At 36.4% G+C, this 23,461-nt stretch overlaps 1 protein-coding gene across 3 annotated transcripts in view; it reads right to left on the bottom strand.

Moving 5' to 3' along the window:
• LOC106483405 (collagen alpha-1(XXVIII) chain) overlaps nt 1-23,461 on the bottom strand; it is a 77,371-nt gene that overhangs the window by 40,511 nt on the left and 13,399 nt on the right. For all 3 annotated transcript variants that reach the window (XM_013941309.2, XM_013941310.2, XM_013941311.2), the window contains 9 exons: nt 21,767-21,820; nt 10,868-10,936; nt 9,366-9,434; nt 7,824-7,892; nt 6,786-6,854; nt 4,359-4,427; nt 3,479-3,547; nt 2,048-2,116; nt 876-947 (listed from right to left, as the gene is read on the bottom strand). In XM_013941309.2, the coding sequence (XP_013796763.2) occupies nt 876-947; nt 2,048-2,116; nt 3,479-3,547; nt 4,359-4,427; nt 6,786-6,854; nt 7,824-7,892; nt 9,366-9,434; nt 10,868-10,936; nt 21,767-21,820 (609 nt within the window). The remainder of the gene's footprint in view (nt 1-875; nt 948-2,047; nt 2,117-3,478; nt 3,548-4,358; nt 4,428-6,785; nt 6,855-7,823; nt 7,893-9,365; nt 9,435-10,867; nt 10,937-21,766; nt 21,821-23,461) is intronic.

The following is a 23,461-nucleotide window of genomic DNA, read 5'->3' as shown; positions in this document are numbered from 1 at the left end:
AAATGTGAAGCTGGATTCTTAATATGAGATATTTATTATAGCTAATCAGACATTTTCTGATTAAAGGCATATAGATAAAAAATGCTGATTTGCATACACTGAACCATGTTCAGTTAATCAGTTCAAAGTGTTGGGCAGCTGCTACCCTCATTTAAGAGCTGCACAGTAGCAAAGTTTGGAAGGACCCTGCTTCTTAGCAGCTCTTCAAGAATGAGCCAAAGAGCTGATTTTTGCTCACTAAGCAGCTCATTCTTTTTGCAAAAATATAGATTTGAAAGTCTCCTCATAATTTATTCTGCAATGACTATTTTGGGCTCTCTGCTTTGCTTTCCTCTAAAACTTCTTTCCACCATTTTGAAACTATGATTCTTTTTTCCCATGATGAAAGAGTTTCTCTTCAAATCTCAGAATTTCTTTTAGAAATGGCCAGCACAGGTTTTAGCTGCCTGTAACAGTTTCTGTACCATGCTGACAGACATCAGCCGGAGCTCACAATTCAGCTAGTGTGCCCTAGGTCACACTAATTTGAGCATGACCTCTTGGCGTCAGAGAAAATTTGAGCAGACTGTGAGTAATAGACTAAGGACAAAAGCTAACTGTTGTCCAAAAAGATCATGATATCTAGCAGCAGTCAATAGCCCACAAAAGCCAGGGGAGCTGGAACAGTTACTGATTCAGATGGGAGCCCCTAAATTTAGTTAAATTTATTGGAAACTTCCTCTCAATTAACATACTCCCTCTTCTTGACAAAACTATAAGCACATGCCCTCCCCCAGGACGAACACCTTGCTATTGCATACCTGCAAAGTAGTGTAAACCAAATTTGGTCTTCTTTCATCTACACCTTTTACATTCAGTAAACTATATTGCCTTACCTTTTTCCCTGCCTTCCCAGGGTCTCCCTGCACCCCTTTCTCTCCTGGGAGTCCTGATAGACCTATATCTCCCTTAGAGAAGAATAAATAATTATATTTGCATACCTCAATAAGTTCTTCTATTCTGTACAATGGATTAGAATATTAATTAATGTCATACAGTATTTCTGCTGTTATTCCCAGTAAGTTAAATATGCTATAAAGTTAGTAACTTTTTCTAATTGCACAATCTAAAATACATATTTTAAATTTCTTTCTTGGTTTTGTATTAAATAAATTTACATTTATTTGGCAAGAAAAACACATAATTAAATGCTGTTTGTTTTCCGTATGCAAGAACAATATGACAAGAATGTCATTTATTTGCAAAGTCAAACATCTGGGTCCTAAGGAATAATCAGCCTAAACTGCCTGTCCAACTTAATCAATTCTCTTATGCATTTACATTATAGTCATTGGTTTATCTGATCACATATCTTCTGTCTTATTCATTGCATGAATTGGATGACACTAGTAAAGTGTTTGTACCATAAATGAAGTTGTTGACTGCAGGGCTACTAACTCGCTGCATAAACTGGTCTAGGTATTACTTTTAAGACAGGCCTTGCCACAAAGAGTTGAAACCACCTACAGGAACTAGTCCTGCTAAGTACTTCTTGCATGATCCTAGGAAAAATCACTTAAAACAAAATGACCATGTCATTTTACCTTGCTTTTTTTGGAAATCCTACTTGAAACACCAATGACCTGGTATACAGCCTTCAAAAATGCAGCTAAAGTCAATTAAAGCTGTAAGTCGTCACCAGCTCTACTAACACATGGGAGGTACGGCCACCACTGTCACACAGACTGGGTTTGTTTCAATCTGTGCAGAGGAACAGAGGTAGCAGTAGCCTTTCTAACAGGTCTTGGAGATATGTCATTAGCTTAGAAAACACAGGGACAAACTCTGTTCCTGTTATGGCTGCCATAATGATTTTAGGAGAGAGGGTGAGAGTCCTACCACAGCAATACGTGTTTAAAGGATAAAACTGTGAAGTTGGAGAAATATCTGTCACTGAAATCCCTCCTTATTTTGATCATAGTCAATTTATATCACATAAACCTTCTATTTAGTTTATCAGCAATCTGGGAAAGAATTAGAAGCAGTAGCAGTTAAAAAATAGGCTCACCTTAAATCCTCGTACTCCAATTCCTGGAAGTCCTGGTTCTCCTTTTTGTCCAGGTTCACCTGGTTGACCCTAGTAACAAAAAATCTTTTTTTTTGGCAAAGGAACATAGTTGGGCTTCATTCATTACTTGTACAATTTCACTAGTTGCTTTAGAGATGGTCAGATTTTCAACTGAGTAGTTTTCCGTGGTAAAAATCTATTCTTTCAAAACCCCAATAACTTGTAGGGCTTCATCAACTTTATTTAACTTTGCAATGGGGGGAAAAAGTCTGCGTGAATCATTCCAATTTCCTCATCTTTGTTTTAATTCTCTCTCTTAAATATATTTTATATTTTTTATTTTATACCAATATATTTAAGATTCTTTTGTCACTGAAAGAAAGGTGAGTCCAAACAAAGAAAAATCAGAACTTCTGTTTAACAGGAAATTTTACCATCTTGATTCTTCCTTCTAGTACTTATAAAACAGTTAAAGAATTAGTAATTCAAATTTTCAATCTTGCTTTTTAAAATACGTTTTCATGGTAGGGAAAACTTCCTCATATAGAACATTTTTCACAACTACTTATTTTTCTCTGCATTAATATTAAAGATTGTTGCTGTAACTGCTCCTTACATGCCAAAGTCCAGAAGAAAATGATTGTATTTCTCCATGCTTTCTTTAGAGTAACCACTGTGTTCTTTCTGTAGATCAAGATGATTACACAGCATACTTCTGCTTTACATTTTATCTGTTCATGCCACTTCCTCTCCTGAATATATGGTCAATTCCCCTTTTTCCCCTCATGCAGTTCTCACCTGACACTGTACTGCTAGACACTTGGGCTTTGACAGCAGTGATTTCTTGCCCTGTTTTCTTGTTCTCTTCCTACTTTACCTCCTGCTATGATGCAGTATCACCTACTAAATATATTTAAGTTCTTTCTTCTCTCCAAGTCTTTCTAATACATTTTGGTTCTCGCTCATGTTTACCATGGAAGGCTGAACAACAGACAGAGGTAAGAAGTAAGAGCTAGTCTGATGGGGCTAGGCATAAGTTTCCAAACCATCACAGGTTTATAGCTAAGTTGCTCGGTAAAATGCTATACTTAAATACAATGTGTATATGGCACTAAACTCATTTGATATGAACATATCTGAAAGATATTTTGTTTGTAAATTTGTGTTCATTCAGAACCTAAAATCCACATTCACAAAGCTGATAGGTTAGAGGCTAAGCAGAAGCCATATGTTGCATTTGGGGAACACCTTGATAACATTGGAACTTTCCTCTCAAAGATCAAAGCTGAATTGTTGTCTCCAATGAACAGTTACATTTTCACCTCATCAAAACATGCTCTTGAAAAGCCTGGCGAAGATACGTTGCTTCTTGCTGCTTGCTAGTGCTTGTTGCTTCTTGCCATTTTTTAAAAATCATGTCTGAACCATTACCTTTGGACCTGGCAGACCAAAACCTTTAGATCCTTTTGCCCCAGGGCTTCCTTGTGGACCCTGTATACCCTAAAAACAAAATAAAGCAGTTAATGTAACATATGCTTCCATGCTTGAAATTCATCATCCATTTGGTGCACCTGATTTATTCCTATGAAAATTATTGTGCAGATTAGACCAAATTTCTATTTTCTTGATTCTAATACCATTCAGATCAGTTGGGATCATTTATATCAGCAAGCTTTGGCTAAAGACTAGTTTGATACTTTTTAAAATGAAAATCACTGTGAGACTTTTAATGTCTCCGTATCAGAACTAGAGCTTTGATCAAATTAAAAAACAAAAAATGCATGCAAATGTTCATTATATCTCCAAAGTATAGGCCCTGATCCTTTTTCTTTTGAACTCAGTAGGAAAACTATTTTCCTTTAGGAGAGCAGTAGGGTCCATGCACCCATCTTTCTCATCCATTAGGGTGGCAAAAACAGATGAACAGGATTAGAATTAAGCCTGGTTCTCCTAAATAGGAGATGCAGCCTGCAGTCTACCTGATGAAATTGATCGCATGTTGCTGCTATTGCCAATAAAAAAAATGAAAACATTTAATTCTGAGATATAATAACTGGAATTAACTTATATAACACAAGTTATCCTCATCCATCTGATGGCAGTGAGACTTCAGGGGGGATACTATGTCCAGTCTTGGCTGGGTCATTTTATGAAAGAACTAGACAAAATGCAGGGCGAATTTCACACTAGAGCTAGGCGGTTTATGGGCTCCCTCTAATTTAAGAATGGAATAGACAAATGTCTGACTCAGCTTATACCAGCCAACTTTGTCATATCTGCAGCTGAAGATCTGTCCGTGACTCAAACTTACCTGGCTTCCTGGATTGCCTATTCCAGGCGGTCCTGCTGGGCCCTGTGGTCCCACTTGGCCTTGTTCACCCTATATTAAAAATTTTGTAAGTATTCCAGGGAGCTAAATTGCAATAATCTATGTTAGTTGATTAACATATTTAAACTAAACACAGAGCAAATACCCCAGACTGTCTTATCTTGAAGTTTGCTACTTCAATTTGATTTAAATGAGTTTTGAATAAGAGTCTACCTAGGGCAGTTGATATAATAAGAAAATAATACACCTTTCTACAAACTGCATCTCATTTATAACTTTAGACTATCACAGCTATAACATTATTAGTAAAAGGATTTGTGGCCTGTCTTTACAGACTGAGATTTAATGTAAAGATTTTCTTGTTCTGAAGTATACAGAGTTTCTTGCACAACACTCAGAAGAAAAACTGACAAGTGTAAGTTGTAATCCAGAGAACATTTTTGAAAAATATTTGCCAAGCTGTCACAAAAAGGTTGATTTAGTTACAGACTATCGTGAATAACTTTCATGAAGACAATGTAAAAGATCTATATGAAAAATTGCTGGGAAGATGATTTTAAATTATTCTGAGACATCTCATATATTTATTATATAAATTTATGTCTATGCATGCATACAAATTTTATATATTTTGTGTGTGTGTGTATACAGATATATAAACACACACCCTCATTTTAACTAAAATAATCTATTTGACAAAACTATCTATTAGAATAAAAATAGCAGCAATACATAGCACTTTTATATCCAAGCCTAAGGAAATACAATGGATAAGTAAGACATCAATGTGAAGCATGTCTCTCAGAAAGAACACTAATCAACTATGTTACCAATCTCCACTCTAGCTGTCTGAACAACCAAATTAGCTCTTAACCTCTGTCTACTATGTGCCACTTCTGGAATTGAAGAAAGGAATTAAGATCCTAAAGCAAGACTTGGACAAAATTCAGCCACCCACGCTCAAGACTGTGATACTGAAAACTTCTGCTTGGCTATGCTCCAGACATGGCATCAATTTTTAGCCTACTTTTCGAGGAAATAAAGCTTATAACATTGTACTTTCTGTCTATCTGTCTTTTAGTCACTCCTAAAATCTTCTGAAATTATCTGCCATTATCAAGGAGAAGAGCTGGAAGGGCGAAGACCTCAAAGACAGTAGGTTCCTACAACTGTCAAGAAAATGGTCAGCTGCATATAGAAGGGAAGCCAAGCACACTGAAGGGGGAGGAGGGCTAGGTTTTTTATGTGTGTTTGTACAGGGAAAGGAAATCAGAGGTACTGTAGAGCACTTGGGGAGGGAATGGAGGTATTATGGTGGGGGGATCATAAGGGTATTGAAAGGGTCAAAGATCTGTGGAGGTGTCAGGGATGTATGACACCAGGCCCTAGGAAACAAAACTCTCTTAGTTCCACTTATCTCAGAAATGCTTATTTACTGTAATGTTCCCAAACACTTACTGTCCTGATACTGACTGAATTTTTCCTACACAGACCTGTGAATAAGACAGCTCATTCCTCTGCAGATAAAAAATCTTCCTGTATCTAAGGCCTTGAGCAAGATTGTCTGGCAGGTGCTCACTGACCATGCCTCTCACAGAGAGACCAAATCAGACTAACCATAGCACCTAGCTTGCTCTGAAGATCTTAGAGACTACTCGATTGGAGAGTAAGATGAGTAATTGAAGTCCCCACATCTGAGAAGAATGTCCTGCTGACTAAGCTGTTGGCTACTTTGGATGGGAGTGCTGACCTCTCCTTCTGCTGAAGCCGTGTGCTGTGCAGTGAGGAACACAAGTTGTGGGACGTGAGGGCAGGAAAACAATGGGAAGTAGGACTAGGGCTACGGCACTAAACCATGAGAAGGAAGATCTGGATCATTGTCTCTGTCTTTGGGACATTTCGGCATTTTTCGGCATTTTTCACCAGCCGTTGTCTGGGGACGTACAAGATACAGGTTAGAATCTCCTGAAGCAACAGGAATCAAAACTGTTGTGGATTACACTTTCGGGGACTGGATGTCAAAAAGCTAACAAATTTCAGAAGCTAGATTGTTCGCTTGCCAGCCCCAGATCCATTAGGCTAGATGAGACAAACAGGTTTTTAATTTTTTTTCCTATTTAATTAAAATATGATATATTTAGAAATAATACTTATAGGATAAATTTAGGAGGAAAAAAGTCCATTTATTCCCTCATTCTCCCAGTTTCTTACAATACAGTCCTTGGTGCTCTCAGTTAATACTAGAAGGCTCATATATTTGGATAGATGAGTGCAGTCTGTGAAGCTACATGAAATGGTGTAGAGTAATTCCTCATGATTCCAGCTAGAATATATTTACATATTGTTGTAATACTGTGTGAATAATTCATCATTAATTTTACTATAAATATATAATGCTCTGTGCCTCACCTTATCACCTTTGATTGGTTGCCCTGGCAGTCCAGGTGGACCAGCAACACCTTCAGAGCCTTTTTCACCCTAGAAACATGTGGCAGTTGTATAACTGTATTTAGGAGTTTATAAAGGAAACCATCCCAGACAAATTGGTCACCACAATGATGAAGAAAAAAAGTATTCCTTCACAAACAAACAAGATAATCAATGGAATTACTATTAGGGAAAACAATTCAGTTACAATTCATAACATACTACATCTGCATTTATTGTGTTGTTGAACTAATTTATTTCAGAGGACTTTAAAGAAGAGAAAGGAGAAAATGAAATAGCAAGAAGTAGGAAGGTACATTTTGAAAATGCAATAATATGTTCATTAGGAAAGCAGATGGAGTAGTTCAGAAACTTCTGGTGCAAGTGCATGGCTAACATCTTTTCTATAAAAGGAAGAAAAATATTCTTTGCTTAGTAGTCCAAGACTAGACAAGACAAGTTCTAGAGAATCTTGAAACCACGAAATAAGAGGGCTATATTTTGATAGGAAGCTTAGTTGTGATTTAACTACAAATCTTTGCTTATCAATATTTATTAAAAAAAAGGCATGTTCACATATATTAATCTAGTGACTGCCCTTAAGGATGGAGCAGTCCGTAGAGACTCATACAATCCATGCTTTAGCTTCCCAAAACAGCAAGACAGAAGGAAAACAGTTCTTGCATGCTTTCTTCCAATACAGAATGTAAATAGCTAAATAGATTTTCAGAAGACAATTTATCTCATCAATGCTACAAAAATAAGATCTCTTATTAAAAACAGAAATAAGAATTCCACTAACTTCTTACTGTCAGAGAGATTGTACAACTTTTTGGTAATTAGTTTGATAGAATTCTTCAACTGGGAGGAATGTTCAGAGAGCACAATGATTAGAAGACCAAAATCCATCAGCTCATATTTTGTACCAGTGAAATGATCAGTCCTCTTAAATAACTTAGATACAATTGCAAATTTGTCCCACAAAGTTTAAAAAAAAAAAAGTAATTATTGTAAAACTACCTTCTGGCCTTGAATGCCCTCTCCTGGTAGTCCTTTCTCACCTGGTAGACCATCAGGGCCAGGTGGTCCCTGTAAGAAAATAAAAACATGTTCAGACTACATCAGTAATTACTGACATTTTGCCTAACTTGCTAGCATAACTCCTTGCATCCCTCATGACTCTGATAACTGCAGTAAATAACACTTCCACAACAGCTGGCTGAGCCTAGGCAATTAAAACAAAGTGCAACAACCCTTAACTGGAGGATTTAGATTAGAATAAGCTAATGCTGAAATAGTGAGAATAACATAATTAATGCCTAAAGATTGTATCCTTAAAACCCAAATGAGACTTTGAATTAATTTAAATAAATACATTTACTGCTGTGAATTTTATTGCCTATAATTTCATATACCTAAAATCATTAAAATAATTAATTTGAACATATTTTTTTCTTTAAAAATGGCATAACTCACAACATAAGATTGTAAAATAACATGTAACATTTTGGTATGGAAGAAACAGTAAAACTATTTTTTTTAAATGGCTAAACATGCAAAATTAGAGAATGCCAATTTGGCTTCAATAAATATTTGCAATGCCTCTGTTCCTCCAGATAATTCAGCTAACTTTCATTATCCGAAGTTATAGAAGAGTTTTTAAGGATGGTCTTGATAAAATGTAAAGTTTCTACATTTTTTGGTGAGAAAAACTCTCTTTTGGAATCACAAGGTGACTTTTAAAATTTTTATTAGAATGAAATGAGGATCCTGAAATTGTTTTACACCAATCCACATGTGTGGCTCCTTAATTAATAATCTCATTGTGATTTTTAATGAAATAGACAGGAAAATATACATTTTAAACTATGTCTAGCAGGAAGAAAAAGCAGCCAGTGGGGACAAACTCAATGATGAAAAAAGACACCCATTTGCTACAAATTAAAAACACTGTTTCCAAGAAGGCTATCAGAGGAGAGAACTGTTTCTGAAAGCTACAAAAAAGCTTGTTAAAGCTAACTTATTGTAATTCAAAATATAAAGAAACAATTAAGAGCATAAAGAAAAAGTATGTTGGCAAATTTGGATTTTTGTTTCTGATGCAATTAAAAATACACAGAGGTGCTGAGGAACAGCTAGGCCCTTAGATTTTCATCTTCTTTAAATTTGATCTTAGACAATTTTTGAGACTGTCCTTAACTCAAACAAGTACTTGTACACCTATTAATAAACAACTTCATGTCTTTCTGCAAACCGGATACTGTAATCTTGCTCACATGGACCAAGTAAACTCCTCCTCCCCCCTCCACAAAAAACAAACAAACAAACAAACAAAAAAACCCCCCAAACTTGTTTGGAAATGGCTCTACTCCCCTACTCTGGTAAGCTACATGCAATTAGTATTGCAATATTGGGCTGACACATCCAAACACATTTCTGCTGTCCAGACTAGATACTGAGTTGTTTGTGGAATCAGTTGTCAATATAGTTGCTATCAATAAATTAGGGTCACTAAGACTTATTTTATTATTTCTACTTCCAATACATATACCACTGACTTACCGGTAATCCTGGCTCACCAATTCCAGGGGGTCCTGGGAATCCAATTTTTCCTTCTTGGCCTTGAGCCCCCTTGTGAAAAAGAATATTATAAATTTCAGTGCTAATTCAACATGATGCTTTCGAAAAATTTAACATTTATATATAGATGAGTTAATCATGTCGCCAGACAACTCTGAAATCAAACACGTAGCATCTCTTGACGTAAAACAAACAGAAATGAAAATTTAGAAACATTCCAAAGTAACTTTCAATTAACACGTGGAGCAGTAGATTGCATTCCAGCCTTCATGCCAACAGCAAAAGGGTGTTATCTCTTTGCATTGGGGCAGCTGCTTAGAGCACTGGCCCTTGGAGGTGACAAGGAGGAGGGAAGTCAGGCTACATTTGGTTGCAATATAAATCAACCATGAAGCATGGATGGTCAGTTATGAGGTTTCCCCCCCTTAACCTCAGTTTAGGTACTCAAACTCTATTCAAGCCTTTTCAGCAGAACATTTAATTGCATGGGAACATCACGCACTACATAGTTTCTGTGTCTCCTTCTTACAAGGTGTTACAATCTTCAGCATTACTCCAGTGTACAGAGGACTATGTGCTTCAAGGATAAGAGTATAAAGCAGTTTTCTCTCTCCTCAGAGTAGTACAGAAACTGTACTGAGGAGTGAAATTCCTCCTCCATAAACTATTTTCCTTTTTGGAATGATCCAATAGAGCACCTTTTACTGTTTCTGAGCTATATAATCCCTGGCTACATTCTGCCTCCACTGCACAGAAAACACTTAAGAGTCCAATGAATGTAGAAACTAAAGTAGTAAAAGCAGAAAAGTGAGATTATTTTAGACACTGGCATTTGACTTGAAAAAATAGGGAAGATATTTGGCATAAATGAACTCTAAAAACTTAGTAGCCAGACTAATTTGGGTGAGATCTGGTTCTGCTTAATTTAGATCTCTTGTTTGAGTCTAAGCTGTAGGTTTCTAACAAAGCTCTCCTAAACTAAGTAGCCACGGTTCCTATATAGATGCCTTTGAAGACCCTGAAAGGAAGATTTGGCTGGCCAACATAGGTAGTCATGATTTCTCCAAGTTAGCAAGACTGCATTCCACCTTGCAGTCTGTCCCTCAGTGAAGAAATAATAAGGCAAATGTGTCACTTGAATGTCTATCATAGTGACTGAGATATACTGGTATGCCTTTAAGTATGTTTACTCATTAGTGCAAGCATCTGCTAGTGTTTGAAACTCATCTCACATATTTTACCCTCATTTAAATGGCATTGTTTCTGACTTCTACTGTTCCAGTGGCTTCATAATCAAAATTTGGAGTTGCTGGAAAGGCAGCTCTGTCTTCTCCATCCCATGCAAATACACAAACCCATCAATGTTATTCATTTTACATCTGGATTATAAGAGGTTGAGTTTGATGAAACAGCAAGTAAGAATTTTCATCAAGAAAAGGACTGCACAGAGTTAGCATTTTAACAGATATATTACTGAGAGTTACCTTGGGTCCTGGATAGCCAACACCAGGGAGTCCTGGGGGACCATAGGGACCTATAAGACCCTGTTCACCCTAAAGGAAAAAACATGGTAAGAGACAACTAAGTGCAAATGGAACATTAATCAATTTCCCCCAGGGTATCTGTCCATGGCCTATAGAAATATGCATTTACAGTAAAGAAAAAATTCTGACTTAAGGTTAAATGTTTAGATTAGTAGCAGGGTCAATACCCTTGCCATACAAGTGGCTGGGATAGATGATAATGTTATAAAGCTATAAAGCTTTATAAGCATCAGAAAAGATCAAAATGTGTTTAGTCTTTGCCAATCCTTTGTCCTGATTTTATTTGATAATTTGGTATGTGCTTCCTTGGCTCCCTCTCTTTTCAGAAATGATGAGCCTTTGGAAATTTAGTAGTATTTATGGTTTAAACATTGACCTAAAGCTTTTTCCCATAGCGATGACTGCGTATCATGACAGTTCTTCATACTGCTGTCTTTGACTGCAGCTCCTAATTCTCTTGTGCCTTTAGTATGTTTCTAACAAAGCCACTGCAGATTCTAGAGACAATGAGCACCAAATCTTCCAAACCAATTGACATTTAGAGGCATAAGCAGGAGTCAGGCAAATAAAACCCTTTAAAGATCTGAGTTTTATGGCCTGGAGAACCTGTCATAGACCCCTACTATGAATACTGAGATATGTTGGATGAAACATTCTAAAACCACTGACATCATGAAAGTCTAATTTAACCTAAGTAATTTTCACATTAAAACTTTGTGTAGCTAATATGGTGATGACTTCCAATCAGTTACAACTTTAAGGTCTTATGAGTTCTGCAAATCAGAATAGATCCAATGAGCCATATAGGAATAATCACAAGTACGTACTCTCCAGCCATGCACTTCACACAGCATATGACCACTGGAGTGAAGAATTTTGCTCTATTTATAAACTCCTGTACAACTACTATGGTATCCTCCACTTGCATTTGCTCTAGGACTCCGATACAGAGAAGTGTTTTAAGCATGATATTGTGCCTACCTGTGTGCTTAAATACATGCGAAGTGTATATAGGAATATAAGCAGCCATGCGTACTAACAATTTCTTCAAAGCTTTAGGGTTAGCTGGAAACTGGATGCTTTAAGTACTATAATAAGTGAAGAAAATATGCAGTAACTCTGAAAAAATTCAACCTCCTTACCTTAACAATAACAGGCTTCAAATGTATTTTCGCATTATTTCTAGAAAGTTCTTACAACAAAGATCTGCAAGTCAGAGACTACTTTGAATTCCTTACAAAAAGCGCTGTTTGGGAAATTCATTTTTCAAATAAATCAGAAATTAGTGGGAAAAGGTCTTCAAAAACAGCTTTTTTTTGCAAGGAATAAGTAAATGCACTAGCTTTAAGTCATAAATGAGAGATCACAAAACATTTTTGGGAGCTTAGCTAACCCTTAGCTAAAGAGTTAGTGTAAACAACACATTCTCCATGAGAATCTCTGGGCAAAAAATAAGAAATAATGAAAAAATGGGATTTAGCTTATACTTCCAAGATGCAGTTCTGGTTCTACTGATGTCATAATTAAAGATGAGTTTCAACAATGAGAGCAGTTTACCACCAATGTAAGAGAGAAAATCTGTATTTATTGTTTAGTGGAGCTGTAAAATGAGGGGATGAGAAAGAGTAAAGAAGGCTGTCAGCACATAATAAAAGAGAGAGCTGAATTCACCATTAAAAGCAGTTTGGTCTGTCTCCTCATAGACTAGCTCTTGAGTTGAGCCAGCCAGAGGCTGCAGCAAAGGTATGTATATCACCATTCATTAAATTCAGATTAGTCCTGGAAAAAATGGACCCATGAAATGTGATTATTAAAAAGCTTTTTATCAAAATGTATTTATTTTCCAGCAGCTATTTGTATTGGGGGAGCATGAAATTTGACTTTTGTTTCAGAAAATTCAAGTGAGAAGTGGGCCATACTACAGCTTTGAAGAGTGTATACAGGTAGGTCAGAAGGAAAGTGTGTGTGTGTGTGCGTGTACGTGTGTGTGTGGAACAAAAGCATGCGCATACCTTTTAAATCTACACTTGTAATGTCTGGCTTACAAGAAAGTTCATATTCCATGAATATGATCTAGGTAAGCAGCAAAAGAAATTGAATATAAGAATGATTACAGTGATTGCAGAATATTTGATGAGGTCTTTAAAATACATGCTTAGAATAGATCAGTCAATGTCTAAAAAGGAGCATTCATTGTCAAGTATTTTTCTTTTCTCTTAACTGAGAACTAGTATCATCTGTACTGATGATGTTAAAATTTAAGCTAAATGAATTACTTTAAAGTCGTGTGCCAGAGATTATTGTAATTTGGGGCTAAATATTTTAACTTCTGAATAATCATAAATGCAAATCAACAAAGTGTTGTCTATTCCTACTAAATACAATAATAGCTATAGAAAAAAAACACTGAATTGTGTTTATTTATCAGAAGTTAAAGCATTTCATTCTAACTGAAATGATAATATTTTAAATTGTTAGCTTGGTCAGTGATCCCTTAAGTCCTTGTTCTCCAGTTTACATACTGAGTTCTGAAATCCTTCAATGAGACTTTTGTATTGCAAGGTCAATGGAAGTTTTATAAATGACTTCAAAGCCAGATATTTCTCCATAAATTTACCTGCTTGTAATCAAGCAAAGAATGAAGCTAAGGTGAAGGAAGGGGAATATATAATGAAAGTAAATAAATAGATTATTCTTGCAGCTTAATTTCTGATAACTATGCATTTGGAGCGCTATCGTTGCAACTTTAAAGCCTAGAATAGAATCATAATTGATGCTCAGCCTTAAATTCATTCCTTTAGAGGACAACATATTAAACGTGCTATGAAATGTAATGCTTTTTCAAGATTCAAGAATTTGTAGCACACCTTCATAATTATATATAATTAATATAGCATGAAAAAGAAAATTCTTAAAAGGCAGACAAAAATCAGAGAAAGCTGATGTAACTCCAAATAGTACACGTACCTCAGAATATCACACTAATAGGGTATTACCAACATCTACATTGCTTGAATGTAGATTCAGTGCATGTAGCAGTAGCTGTTGACAAAATACAGGATGTAGCAATGAAGTTTACTATATTCCTAGATAGACGATATTGTTTGGCTTTCATAATAGTATTTATTTTCATGAAGACTTTGGACTAGAGTCCCAACTCAAGTTGGTGTATGTCCAGATTATCTTAAATGGATGCATTTTTTTACTGATATAAAGCAGATTAGAAACTGACTCTTTGTTCATAGATGTTGTTTTCCTTTTATGTTTATTATGAAACTGAACAAACAAACAAACAAATTTGCTCAAATGGCAGATCTTCCAGACTTTCAGTTCCTCCATGGGATTAACTTAGCACTGAACAAGTTGTCCTTTCAAAATCTGCTTATCAAAAACAAATTTTATTAAGTGTTTCCCATCAGCAGGAAATTTAGGGAAGGCCAAGAATAATACAACCAGAGCTAGTATTTGTCTTCTCTTTAACTCTGTTGACACACTCTCTGTTGTAAGTATTGTTGTCCTTTAGGCCAACAGTTACTTCAATTTCAGGACTTTCTGAGTTGCTTTTGTTTAGATGAGAAGTAGGGGAAATGCGTAAGGAAATATTTCATACCATTTCTTTGGAAAATAATATACAATAAGACCAACATTTTCAAAAGGATTTTTTGTGACTTAGACGTCTCCATCTCATTTTCAAAGGTAATAATTTAGGCTACTGAATTTCATTAATGTCAACACATCACAAGAATCCAAGCATCAGTGGAAGTTAAGCTTTGCCTCTGAGTCTGTAGGCTCCCCTAACTAACTCACCACCAATTATTTTTTCAATAGCTACCAACTTAACCAGCAGAGCCCACAAATACACCTCCTTGCAATTTCAAGGCCTGGAAATAGCCTGGTTAGGGTTGGACTTCCCCACCTCAGGGCAGAGGTGCCTCGGTGGGAAAGCAACAGGCCCAGACTACTGTAAACAATGGCACTTTCAGTCTGATGGATTGGAAAATTGACCCATTAAAGTTTATTGCAATCATGTAACTTTTTGAGCCTGAGCAAAAGCCTACTGAAGTCAGTTCATTTCAGTTCAACAGGCTTTGGCTAAGGCACTATTATGCACCTTGGGTGAGTTGGCTCCTGTGTAAAAACGAGGAAGTCCAAAAGGTAACACAGCAGTTGCCTTGACTCTCTCTTCCTTTATCCTTTGCCACTCAGAATCTCTCCAACTATTCCTTTTAATACTCTGCAAGATTTGCTTAAAACGTACTAGAGTGATTATCCTTCACAGAATCACAGAATCACAGAATGGCTGAGGTTGGAAGGGACCTCCGGAGATCATCTAGTCCAACTCCCCTGCTCAAGCAGGGTCACCTAGAGCACATTGCACAGGATTGCATCCAGGCGCGTTTTGAATATCTCCAGAGAAGGAGACTCCACCACCTCTCGGGGCAACCTGTGCCAGTGCTCTGTCACCCTCACAGTCAAGAAGTTTTTCCTCATGTTCAGATGGAAGCGTCTGTGTTTCAGTTTGTGCCCATTGCCTCGCGTCCTGTCACTGGGCACCACTGAAAAGAGTCTGGCTCCATCCTCTTGACAACCTCCCTTCAGATACTTGTACACATTGATAAGATCCCCCCTCAGTCTTTTCTTCTGCAGGCTAAACAGGCCCAGCTCTCTCAGCCTTTCCTCATAAGAGAGACGCTCCAGTCCCCTAATCATCTTTGTAGCCCTTCGCTGGACTTGCTCCAGTAGTGCCACATCCCTCTTGTACTGGGGAGCCCAGAACTGGACGCAGTACTCCAGATGTGGCCTCACCAGGGCTGAGCAGAGGGGGAGAATCACCTCCCTCGACCTGCTGGCAACACTCTTCCTGATGCAGCCCAGGATACCATTGGCCTTCTTGGCCACAAGGGCACATTGCTGCCTCATGCTTAACTTGGTGTCCACCAGCACTCCCAGGTCCTTCCTCCCACCACACTCACATGCCGGCAGGATGATCTGGCTCTGACAACTGCAAGAGTCGGATCCCCATTCTGGACTCCAGCCTGGGAAGCTGTGGGCTCTGCCAGGAAGCACACGCACAAGAGAGGCCTTCTCCCCTACTACTGCTAGAAACAACACACACGCAGAAGGGACACCCAACTGCAGCACAGCTGCTGCTGGACACAGTCTGCTGCTGTTCCCATGAGCACAGCAGCAGATTCATGCTTTGCCATGCGCTTCCCTCCTGTACCCTCTCCCCAACCGTCTCCCACTCACTCACTCACACAGATACATGGTGGCAACAGTGGTGAGGCTGTGCACTAAATATTAGCTATTCAAATTCCCATTCCTCATCTCTTTTATGGAAAAGGCAGCATGGGATGTCTGCTGGACTGTGATGTATTAGCATTTCCCACAGAATGAATGAAAAAGATCTGCAAACTTGGAGAATATAAAAAAATCTATCAGATTTTTGATTTTTTTTTCAGTAACACCCAGCAGTAATATCTGTAAGTAGGCTACTCTGGATATAGCAAAAGCCGCTGAGCACATTGGCTGCATTTGTTGAAACTAAACCTGTGAAATCGTGTTGGAACTTGTTCTATTCTAAAAACCAGAGTTTGAATGATACAGGCTCATCCCTCAGCTGAAACAATAAACCAAACTTCTTTGTTGTGTTTGCAGAGTGTCTTCCAAATTGTGTGTTCTGTCTTCCAAATGGACATTCTGTTTTGTATCTATTTCCAACAACTTCGAACAGAACTTTCCAAAGACAAGAAATCTGTGGAATGCTTCCTAGTCCAAATCATTTGTTCTTTCTCAAGTTCACCCACCTGCTAGAGGTATGCTAATATATGTGCTGTCTTAAATGCAGATGGAAGTCCAACTAAATTTTTTTTTCGAAAAAAATTTAAAATTAAAAAATTTCCAGTGACTAGTGTACTTTAAGCAGCTTCACAGCAGCTGTTATCAGTACATACTGATGTAGGTATTATTATTGCTTATAAAAAAAAGATGGTAGAGTAGTAGGAAAATTCTTTTCTGTTGAATGTCTACATCCCTGTTGAAGTGAGGATGTTTGAAGATTAATGGGGGGAAAAAAACCCACTACCAGACAACATGCAAAATTTGGAAACTTAAACTATTTGACCTGTTTTAAAGACTGTGTATTTCAAGCTTCATATGTCTGTTAGTAAGTGTGGTTTTTTAACAATCACGGTGCTACAGGCAACGTGAAATTTATTAAAACCACAAAGTCCAGGCACTAATATCATTATCTCCACAATTAGAAGGAAATTTTGACTTTTCAAAGTAGCTTCTTTATAATTATTTTCCTTGTCTCACACTGCGTGCAAATTCTTTTTTCTCTATCTCTAAAACTTGATTTTCCTTTAAGTGTAATATCAATTAAAGTAATGGGAAGAAAAATTTCATTTAATCTGAGCTTAATATTTTTACATATTAAAACTGTACCATTTTAAGCTTGGAATATACATAATAGTCTTCCTTCCTCCCACTCCCCCCAAAATAGCTTATGTTATGATGAGTATCAGTTAGTGCCAATATAAATAACTACTTTTAAGAAAGCTCATACATAATGTAAGGAACAGAAAGGCTAGGTATTTCACAGGAAGCTATAATAATTAGTAATGTCACAAATATAATATTTTTCTTTTTAAGATAAACATTAGCAGCAACAATTGATACAGATATTTTGATAGATATTATTGATATTTTGTATTTTTAAGCTAGCTGTAGTGCATAGGAACTACACTTCTTTATAGGAAAACTGGATTTTTCAGTCTCCTGGGAAAGAGGTAGCTTGCCAGATAAGTAAGGACAGAAATCATAAGTCATGAGAGAAGTAGCGGCATCCCTTAGTTCATTTTGGGACAAGTTTTTAGGGAACTATGCAAGGATGAATTTCTCATAGGAAGATTATCCCAAGATGGTTTTATGGGAATAACTGCTTTGAATACTCATATTCAAACTTGACTATTTCCTTAGAATTTTGAATATAATTCAAACTATAATTCAAAATCTTACTATGCATATGAAATTTTCCAGAGAGGCCCTAGCTAAAGCAGTGGCTTTTAAGAATGTGTTGTTTTCAGTCTTTCTATTAATATATCATGGTTTCTAGAAATGTGTTCTTTATTTTGAGTAGCTGGTCTAAGAGTTTGAAAAAACAAACCTAATATCATTTCTGAAATGGTAATTATAAGTACTTCCTATTCATAACTTCCTTTATGACTGGCTACCCCAGTCACACAGATCATGCCCTGTTCCTGATTTTATGCCTCAATTGTATAATCTAGATTCATATTTTTCTGTTTGTATATTATCCACCAATACGTATGAATATTCAGTCTCTCATTAATAGATTTTAAAATTACCTTGAATATAAACATTCTTACTGAACCTTACCTGTATTGTTCTATAGAAGAAGCATTTAAAAAAATTAAATAATAACCAAGCAAGCATTTGTGAATAAGTGAATAAAAGTTTTGATAATAGACTTAGGCATGTTCCAAATTCATTTTTATCCACGAATACTAGGGGAAAGTGGATATGCATGTTTTACATTGTTGATCCTAATAAGGTACTTTAGCTTTGTAAAACTGTAAGCAGAAAAAATTAGGTCTAAAATACAAAAAATAAAGGGCATTGCGTATATGTTCATTCTTAGAACTCCTCCGTTTTCCAGAAGAATCACGGTATTCCTGTTTCCTTTTTAGAGAGGAAACCAAAATGTATGATTTTTTTTTGTGTTAGAATGTTTACTTTTTTCTTCCCCAGAGCTGTTTCTTATTACTATTGAATGGCAAAGCTGTCTCTAATAAGAATATAACCACATAATATATGTGGTAATATAAATCTGACAAAAGTAAATTCAGTAGCCAGTTAGAATGCTATTTTACTGTTTCTACTTAAGAAAGCCTGGGGCTTCCTGTAATAATTTTAGTGTGGTCTGTGAGAAGCAATCCTAGTAAAAGGAACTGCTACTAATTTAATCACCATACCACCTATTATCAAGTTATCCAGCCAGTTCATGGCCTTTTAACAATAAAGGATTTTAGCTCCACATCTTCTTTTACTAATGTAAACCTTTGATTTGCTAAAACAATATTAGGGATAATTAATATTTTGTTAAGTATGTTCCTGCTTCTAATCATTATTTAACAACAATCTAGCCTAATACTTAACAAAATGAAATAATATTTAAACATTTTTCAGAAATGTTTTACAAGAAAGGGAAAATAGAAGTACTTAAAGTCAGTACTTAACTATTTAGTTACAGCACTTCTCAAACAACTTCTTGGATGCCTGAGACAGAGTCCTCACAGATCATGTGATGACAGAAGTATTGGGAGTTTTTAATCCATGACGGGGGACTGGTTACCAACTAGCCTTCTGCTTCTAAGCATGTTTTGGAAGGCAAGGCTCCACTTCACAGTGCACCCTCTCAATGCCATGCAATACCACAACCACTCTCCTGCTTGGTGGCCATGAGAATCAGGTGCCTATGGACAGCACATAAAAGACATTGCCACGTAGCTGGGTCTGCCACCTGGCATTGCAAAGCAAGAGAGAGGATATGACATTGTGTTGTAGAGGTGTGAGATTAACTGAATTGGTGAGACATATGAGTGAATGTAGACTTGATGAGAGACCAAAAAGGTCTGTAGGAGTCTGGAGGTCTGGAGTTTATATTTTGAGGAACTGAATATCGTCTTTCAAACCTCAACATGGCCCACTAATAATGAATAAAAATGTTCAGTGGTGGTGTTCTGCGTTATGTCATATTGATACTAATTCCATGAAACTGCCTTTAGCTCTGTTAAACCAGGGTGAAGTCACTAGTTCAGTTCAATAAGCAGTAAGTATTAGCATGGAAAGGCTACTGTATAGGGAACTGCACTAAGAATAGACTTATTTATTTTATCCAAGACAGTTATAAATAACTGCTGCTTTTCAGATACATTGTATGATGTGTCATGAAAACTAATTTTAAAAGAGCAGTTGAATAATCTTTCTGTAAGGACAAAAGATATTGGAAAGATTGCTATGTGTTTGAACCAAAAAAGGCCTTGACCTTTACTTGCTGAATGGGTGCTTATTAAACTGTAAACAACTACTGAGTATCTGTGCTGATCATTAAAAAATATTTCACTCATCTCAAATATGCTCAGCCTTGTAGAAATGCAAAGCTTAGCCTTGGCACTAGGTATGGACAAGAGATAACCTCTAAACATATGTCTGTTTCTTCTATACTCTTTAGCTCTAAGTATAATTACCTAAGTGTATTAGTTACATTTGTCTGGCAATAATTTTATTATGATATATGCCTGAGCCTGGAAAAATCTTGACTGTCTTTTAGGCTGCAAGCGACAGAGCTGGAAGCTGGGAAAGAAGAAACATTTTTTTTCTTTCATACTGAAAATCTGATCCTGAGGTATAACAAAAGGCAATAAATATTGTACTCAGGTAAATGAAGTATGTATACAGAGACATGCATGTATTTTACAAACATGAAAGTGTGTGATGAGACCAACAGGAGGACATAAAACATTCAAAAGATATGATTTAGTATATAATAAAAGTATCTGGTAGAACTATCTTGGATTTGTCAGTGTGAAATGACAGATTCAAAAAAAATAGTCATTTGCTGTACTGAAATTAGAGAGAGGCATGACTTTTCTACTACATTCATGAATAGCTTCTTTCAGACCCATCATCTTCTTTTTTTCCCCCCCTTCTGAAATAATCTGTAATAGGTCTCCTAATCAAGCACTTCGTTGAAAAGATGAACAAACAAGAAATATAAAAAAGCACTTGTCAGGAAGAGGAAAATCACGATGGATGCCAGCATTCCAAAATTTCCACCATAAATATTTCCTACTTCTAAAGTTACTTCAATCTTCAGATGAACTTGTTGCCTAAGAAACAAAACATGAATGTTTACATATTGTATCTTTGGCAAATTGTTTAATGTGATTTTAGTTGCCTTATATAACTTAGATATGGCACTGTATTAATGAGGCTATCAAAAAAACTGTGGTGAACTGACTTTACCCTTAGACCCTACATTTTCAAACTGATACATGAAAGATCTTTCTGTACAAAACAATGATGTTAACAGGCATCCCACAGGCAAGACAGCTGCATTCACATACAGCTATTTGCCAAAGGCTGGTAAATTTAAAGACTGCTTGAAATAATCAGATACTTTATCCAATTGATTTTGCTGGTCAAGCTGTAGTCATTATCTCTAAATGATTTATTTTAAATATAACTGATGCATTAATCTTCACCAAATCTTATACCACTACCAATTTTAAAGTCATTCTCAGTTTTTGCAGTATACAGGAAATTCAAAAATGACTTAAAAAACTCATTCTCAAGATTTTAAATTAATTTCCAATGTTTAAACCCAAGGCATTTTAGTCAAAAATATTTTAGCAACGAACTTCCCAAATGACAACAGAAGCAACAAGACATATTCAGATCACTTAAATTCCAGACTATGTTGCTGTGGCTCTACGCAGATCCCAGCTAGCACTTTACTGTGGCCCCATAAAATGCTCTCCAGAGCTCTGATGGCCAGGCTGAGAGACTTAGATGGGATATAGACCGTGTGCTGCCAACAATACAATGTCTTCATAACATTATGACACTATTGTGCATCAAACGTTTGAAGTATGCTATTGCCATGCAAAAGAAACTGCTAACAAAAAACTACTGAGGAAAAAGGATAGTATGCTATTCAGATCCCTGAAGATTACACCCAGATTTTCTCCGTGACCTCTGCCTATACAAGTTCCGCACATATATAGCACCTACACACATATAATTACAACTTACCTTGCTTCCTTGAATGCCTTTTGGGCCTGGGTTACCTGGAGGTCCACTGACTCCCTATGCAAAATTCAAAACATAGAATTAGTTTCCTTTGAAGATGTATGCAAAGTTTCTTTTGAATGAGGCCTGAATAGGATACAGTAAAATGTAGCACAATGCTAAGTTCTTAAGGACTAGAATTTTCTGTAGCATATCCTGAAAAACCACCCAGTGCATAGTCCTGTATTGTTAATAGTGAATAACCCATGCTGGCAGAAAGGGTATCTAATTACTCCATGTAAATTGCAACAGTTTTTATTTGAAGCCTTCTGTTCCCTTTTTCTCCTACTCCTGACTCTGCTGTACTTTCATATTATCCCTTCTGCAAAGAATTCCCTGCCCAAGTAAATTAACTAAGCCATTATGTCCTCACTAGTCAGCTCCCTTTAAAAGAAATCACTTCTCTTAAATCTTATTCTCTGCTCATGAGCTGAGACTAATTCCCTGACAAATTCTTCATTATTTAGAATTCTCAGAACAGTTGTTACTATAACCACTGTGTCCTGTCACACAAGGAAACTGTTAATGGCTCTTTGGGAGAGACAGAGTAGGTAAGGTACTCCATCTGGAGTGGTGACTTATGAGGATGTCCCTTCATCAATTCGTGGCTGATACAACAGCAAGAAAGAAGTAGGTCTGGTAATTATGAAGACAAATGAGATCACAGGAAAAACAGATTACATAAATGTCCAGGGTTCTTTATCTCTTGCTGAAACCTGCAAGCAGAGCGCTACCTTGGGAATTAGTGAATAGCCCACTAGCATTTGCCCAGCTGGGTTATACCGTTTAATATTATTGAAACTAGCACTAACAGAGCTGGTAATGAAAACAAAGAGGAAGCCTCACAAAGTTTTTTTAGATGACTGGAGGAAAAAGGACATGAGCAGTAAAAAGGATTATACCATGAAATTACATTCTATTGTAGTAAAAAAACTGGGGCAAGTACGAGTAAATTTATGCTTATAAAAAGACAAAGAAACTGGCACAAATCTAAATTTATCAGTTTCACTGATGACATAAAAATGTGCTCACAGTGTGTTCTTCACTCCCTTTGCTAAATCTGCAATATGATAAACTACAGGAAAACCTATAACAAATGACTATCCAAAGAGAAACAAAAATGATCCATTTCAGCTACAATCATTAATAGCTATAGTAAGTCCTCCAGAATATTACATTTAGGCCTAAAAACAAATGTAAAAATTTTGGAATATCTGTGATTTTGTATCTTCCATGATGTGCAAGTCAGAAAAAACTATTTATTATTCTTGCTTTTCCTAAATGACAATTTCAGTTTTTGCACAAAGCATGCAAATACGTAACCATACATCTCTAAGTAACAGTTATATAGATCATAAACCAAATATCAGGGGGAAAGACAGTCAACAAAACTAAAATAGTCTTCCAAAATATACTTATGTTCAAATCTTAACTTTACAAACTCGGGAATAACTAATTATGCCGTAAGAGTATGGTGGTGCCCCAAGTGGTGTAATGTGCAAAAACAGTTATATGCTCATATTCCTTGTTTAATGGGTTTATGTTGGCTACTATTTTCTACAAGGAATCTTGAATTTTTGTTTGTTTCAAGAGGAGCAAATTCTATTCTATTCTGTTAATATCTCAGGGTCATATAAAGAAACAAAGTAATTTTTTAAA

Source organism: Apteryx mantelli, chromosome 2 (genome assembly GCF_036417845.1).
Source record: "Apteryx mantelli isolate bAptMan1 chromosome 2, bAptMan1.hap1, whole genome shotgun sequence".
In the NCBI taxonomy this organism is placed as follows: Eukaryota; Metazoa; Chordata; class Aves; order Apterygiformes; family Apterygidae; genus Apteryx; species Apteryx mantelli.
The sequence above is the reverse complement of the archived record's forward strand: the minus strand, read 5'-3'. Positions and strand labels throughout refer to the sequence as shown.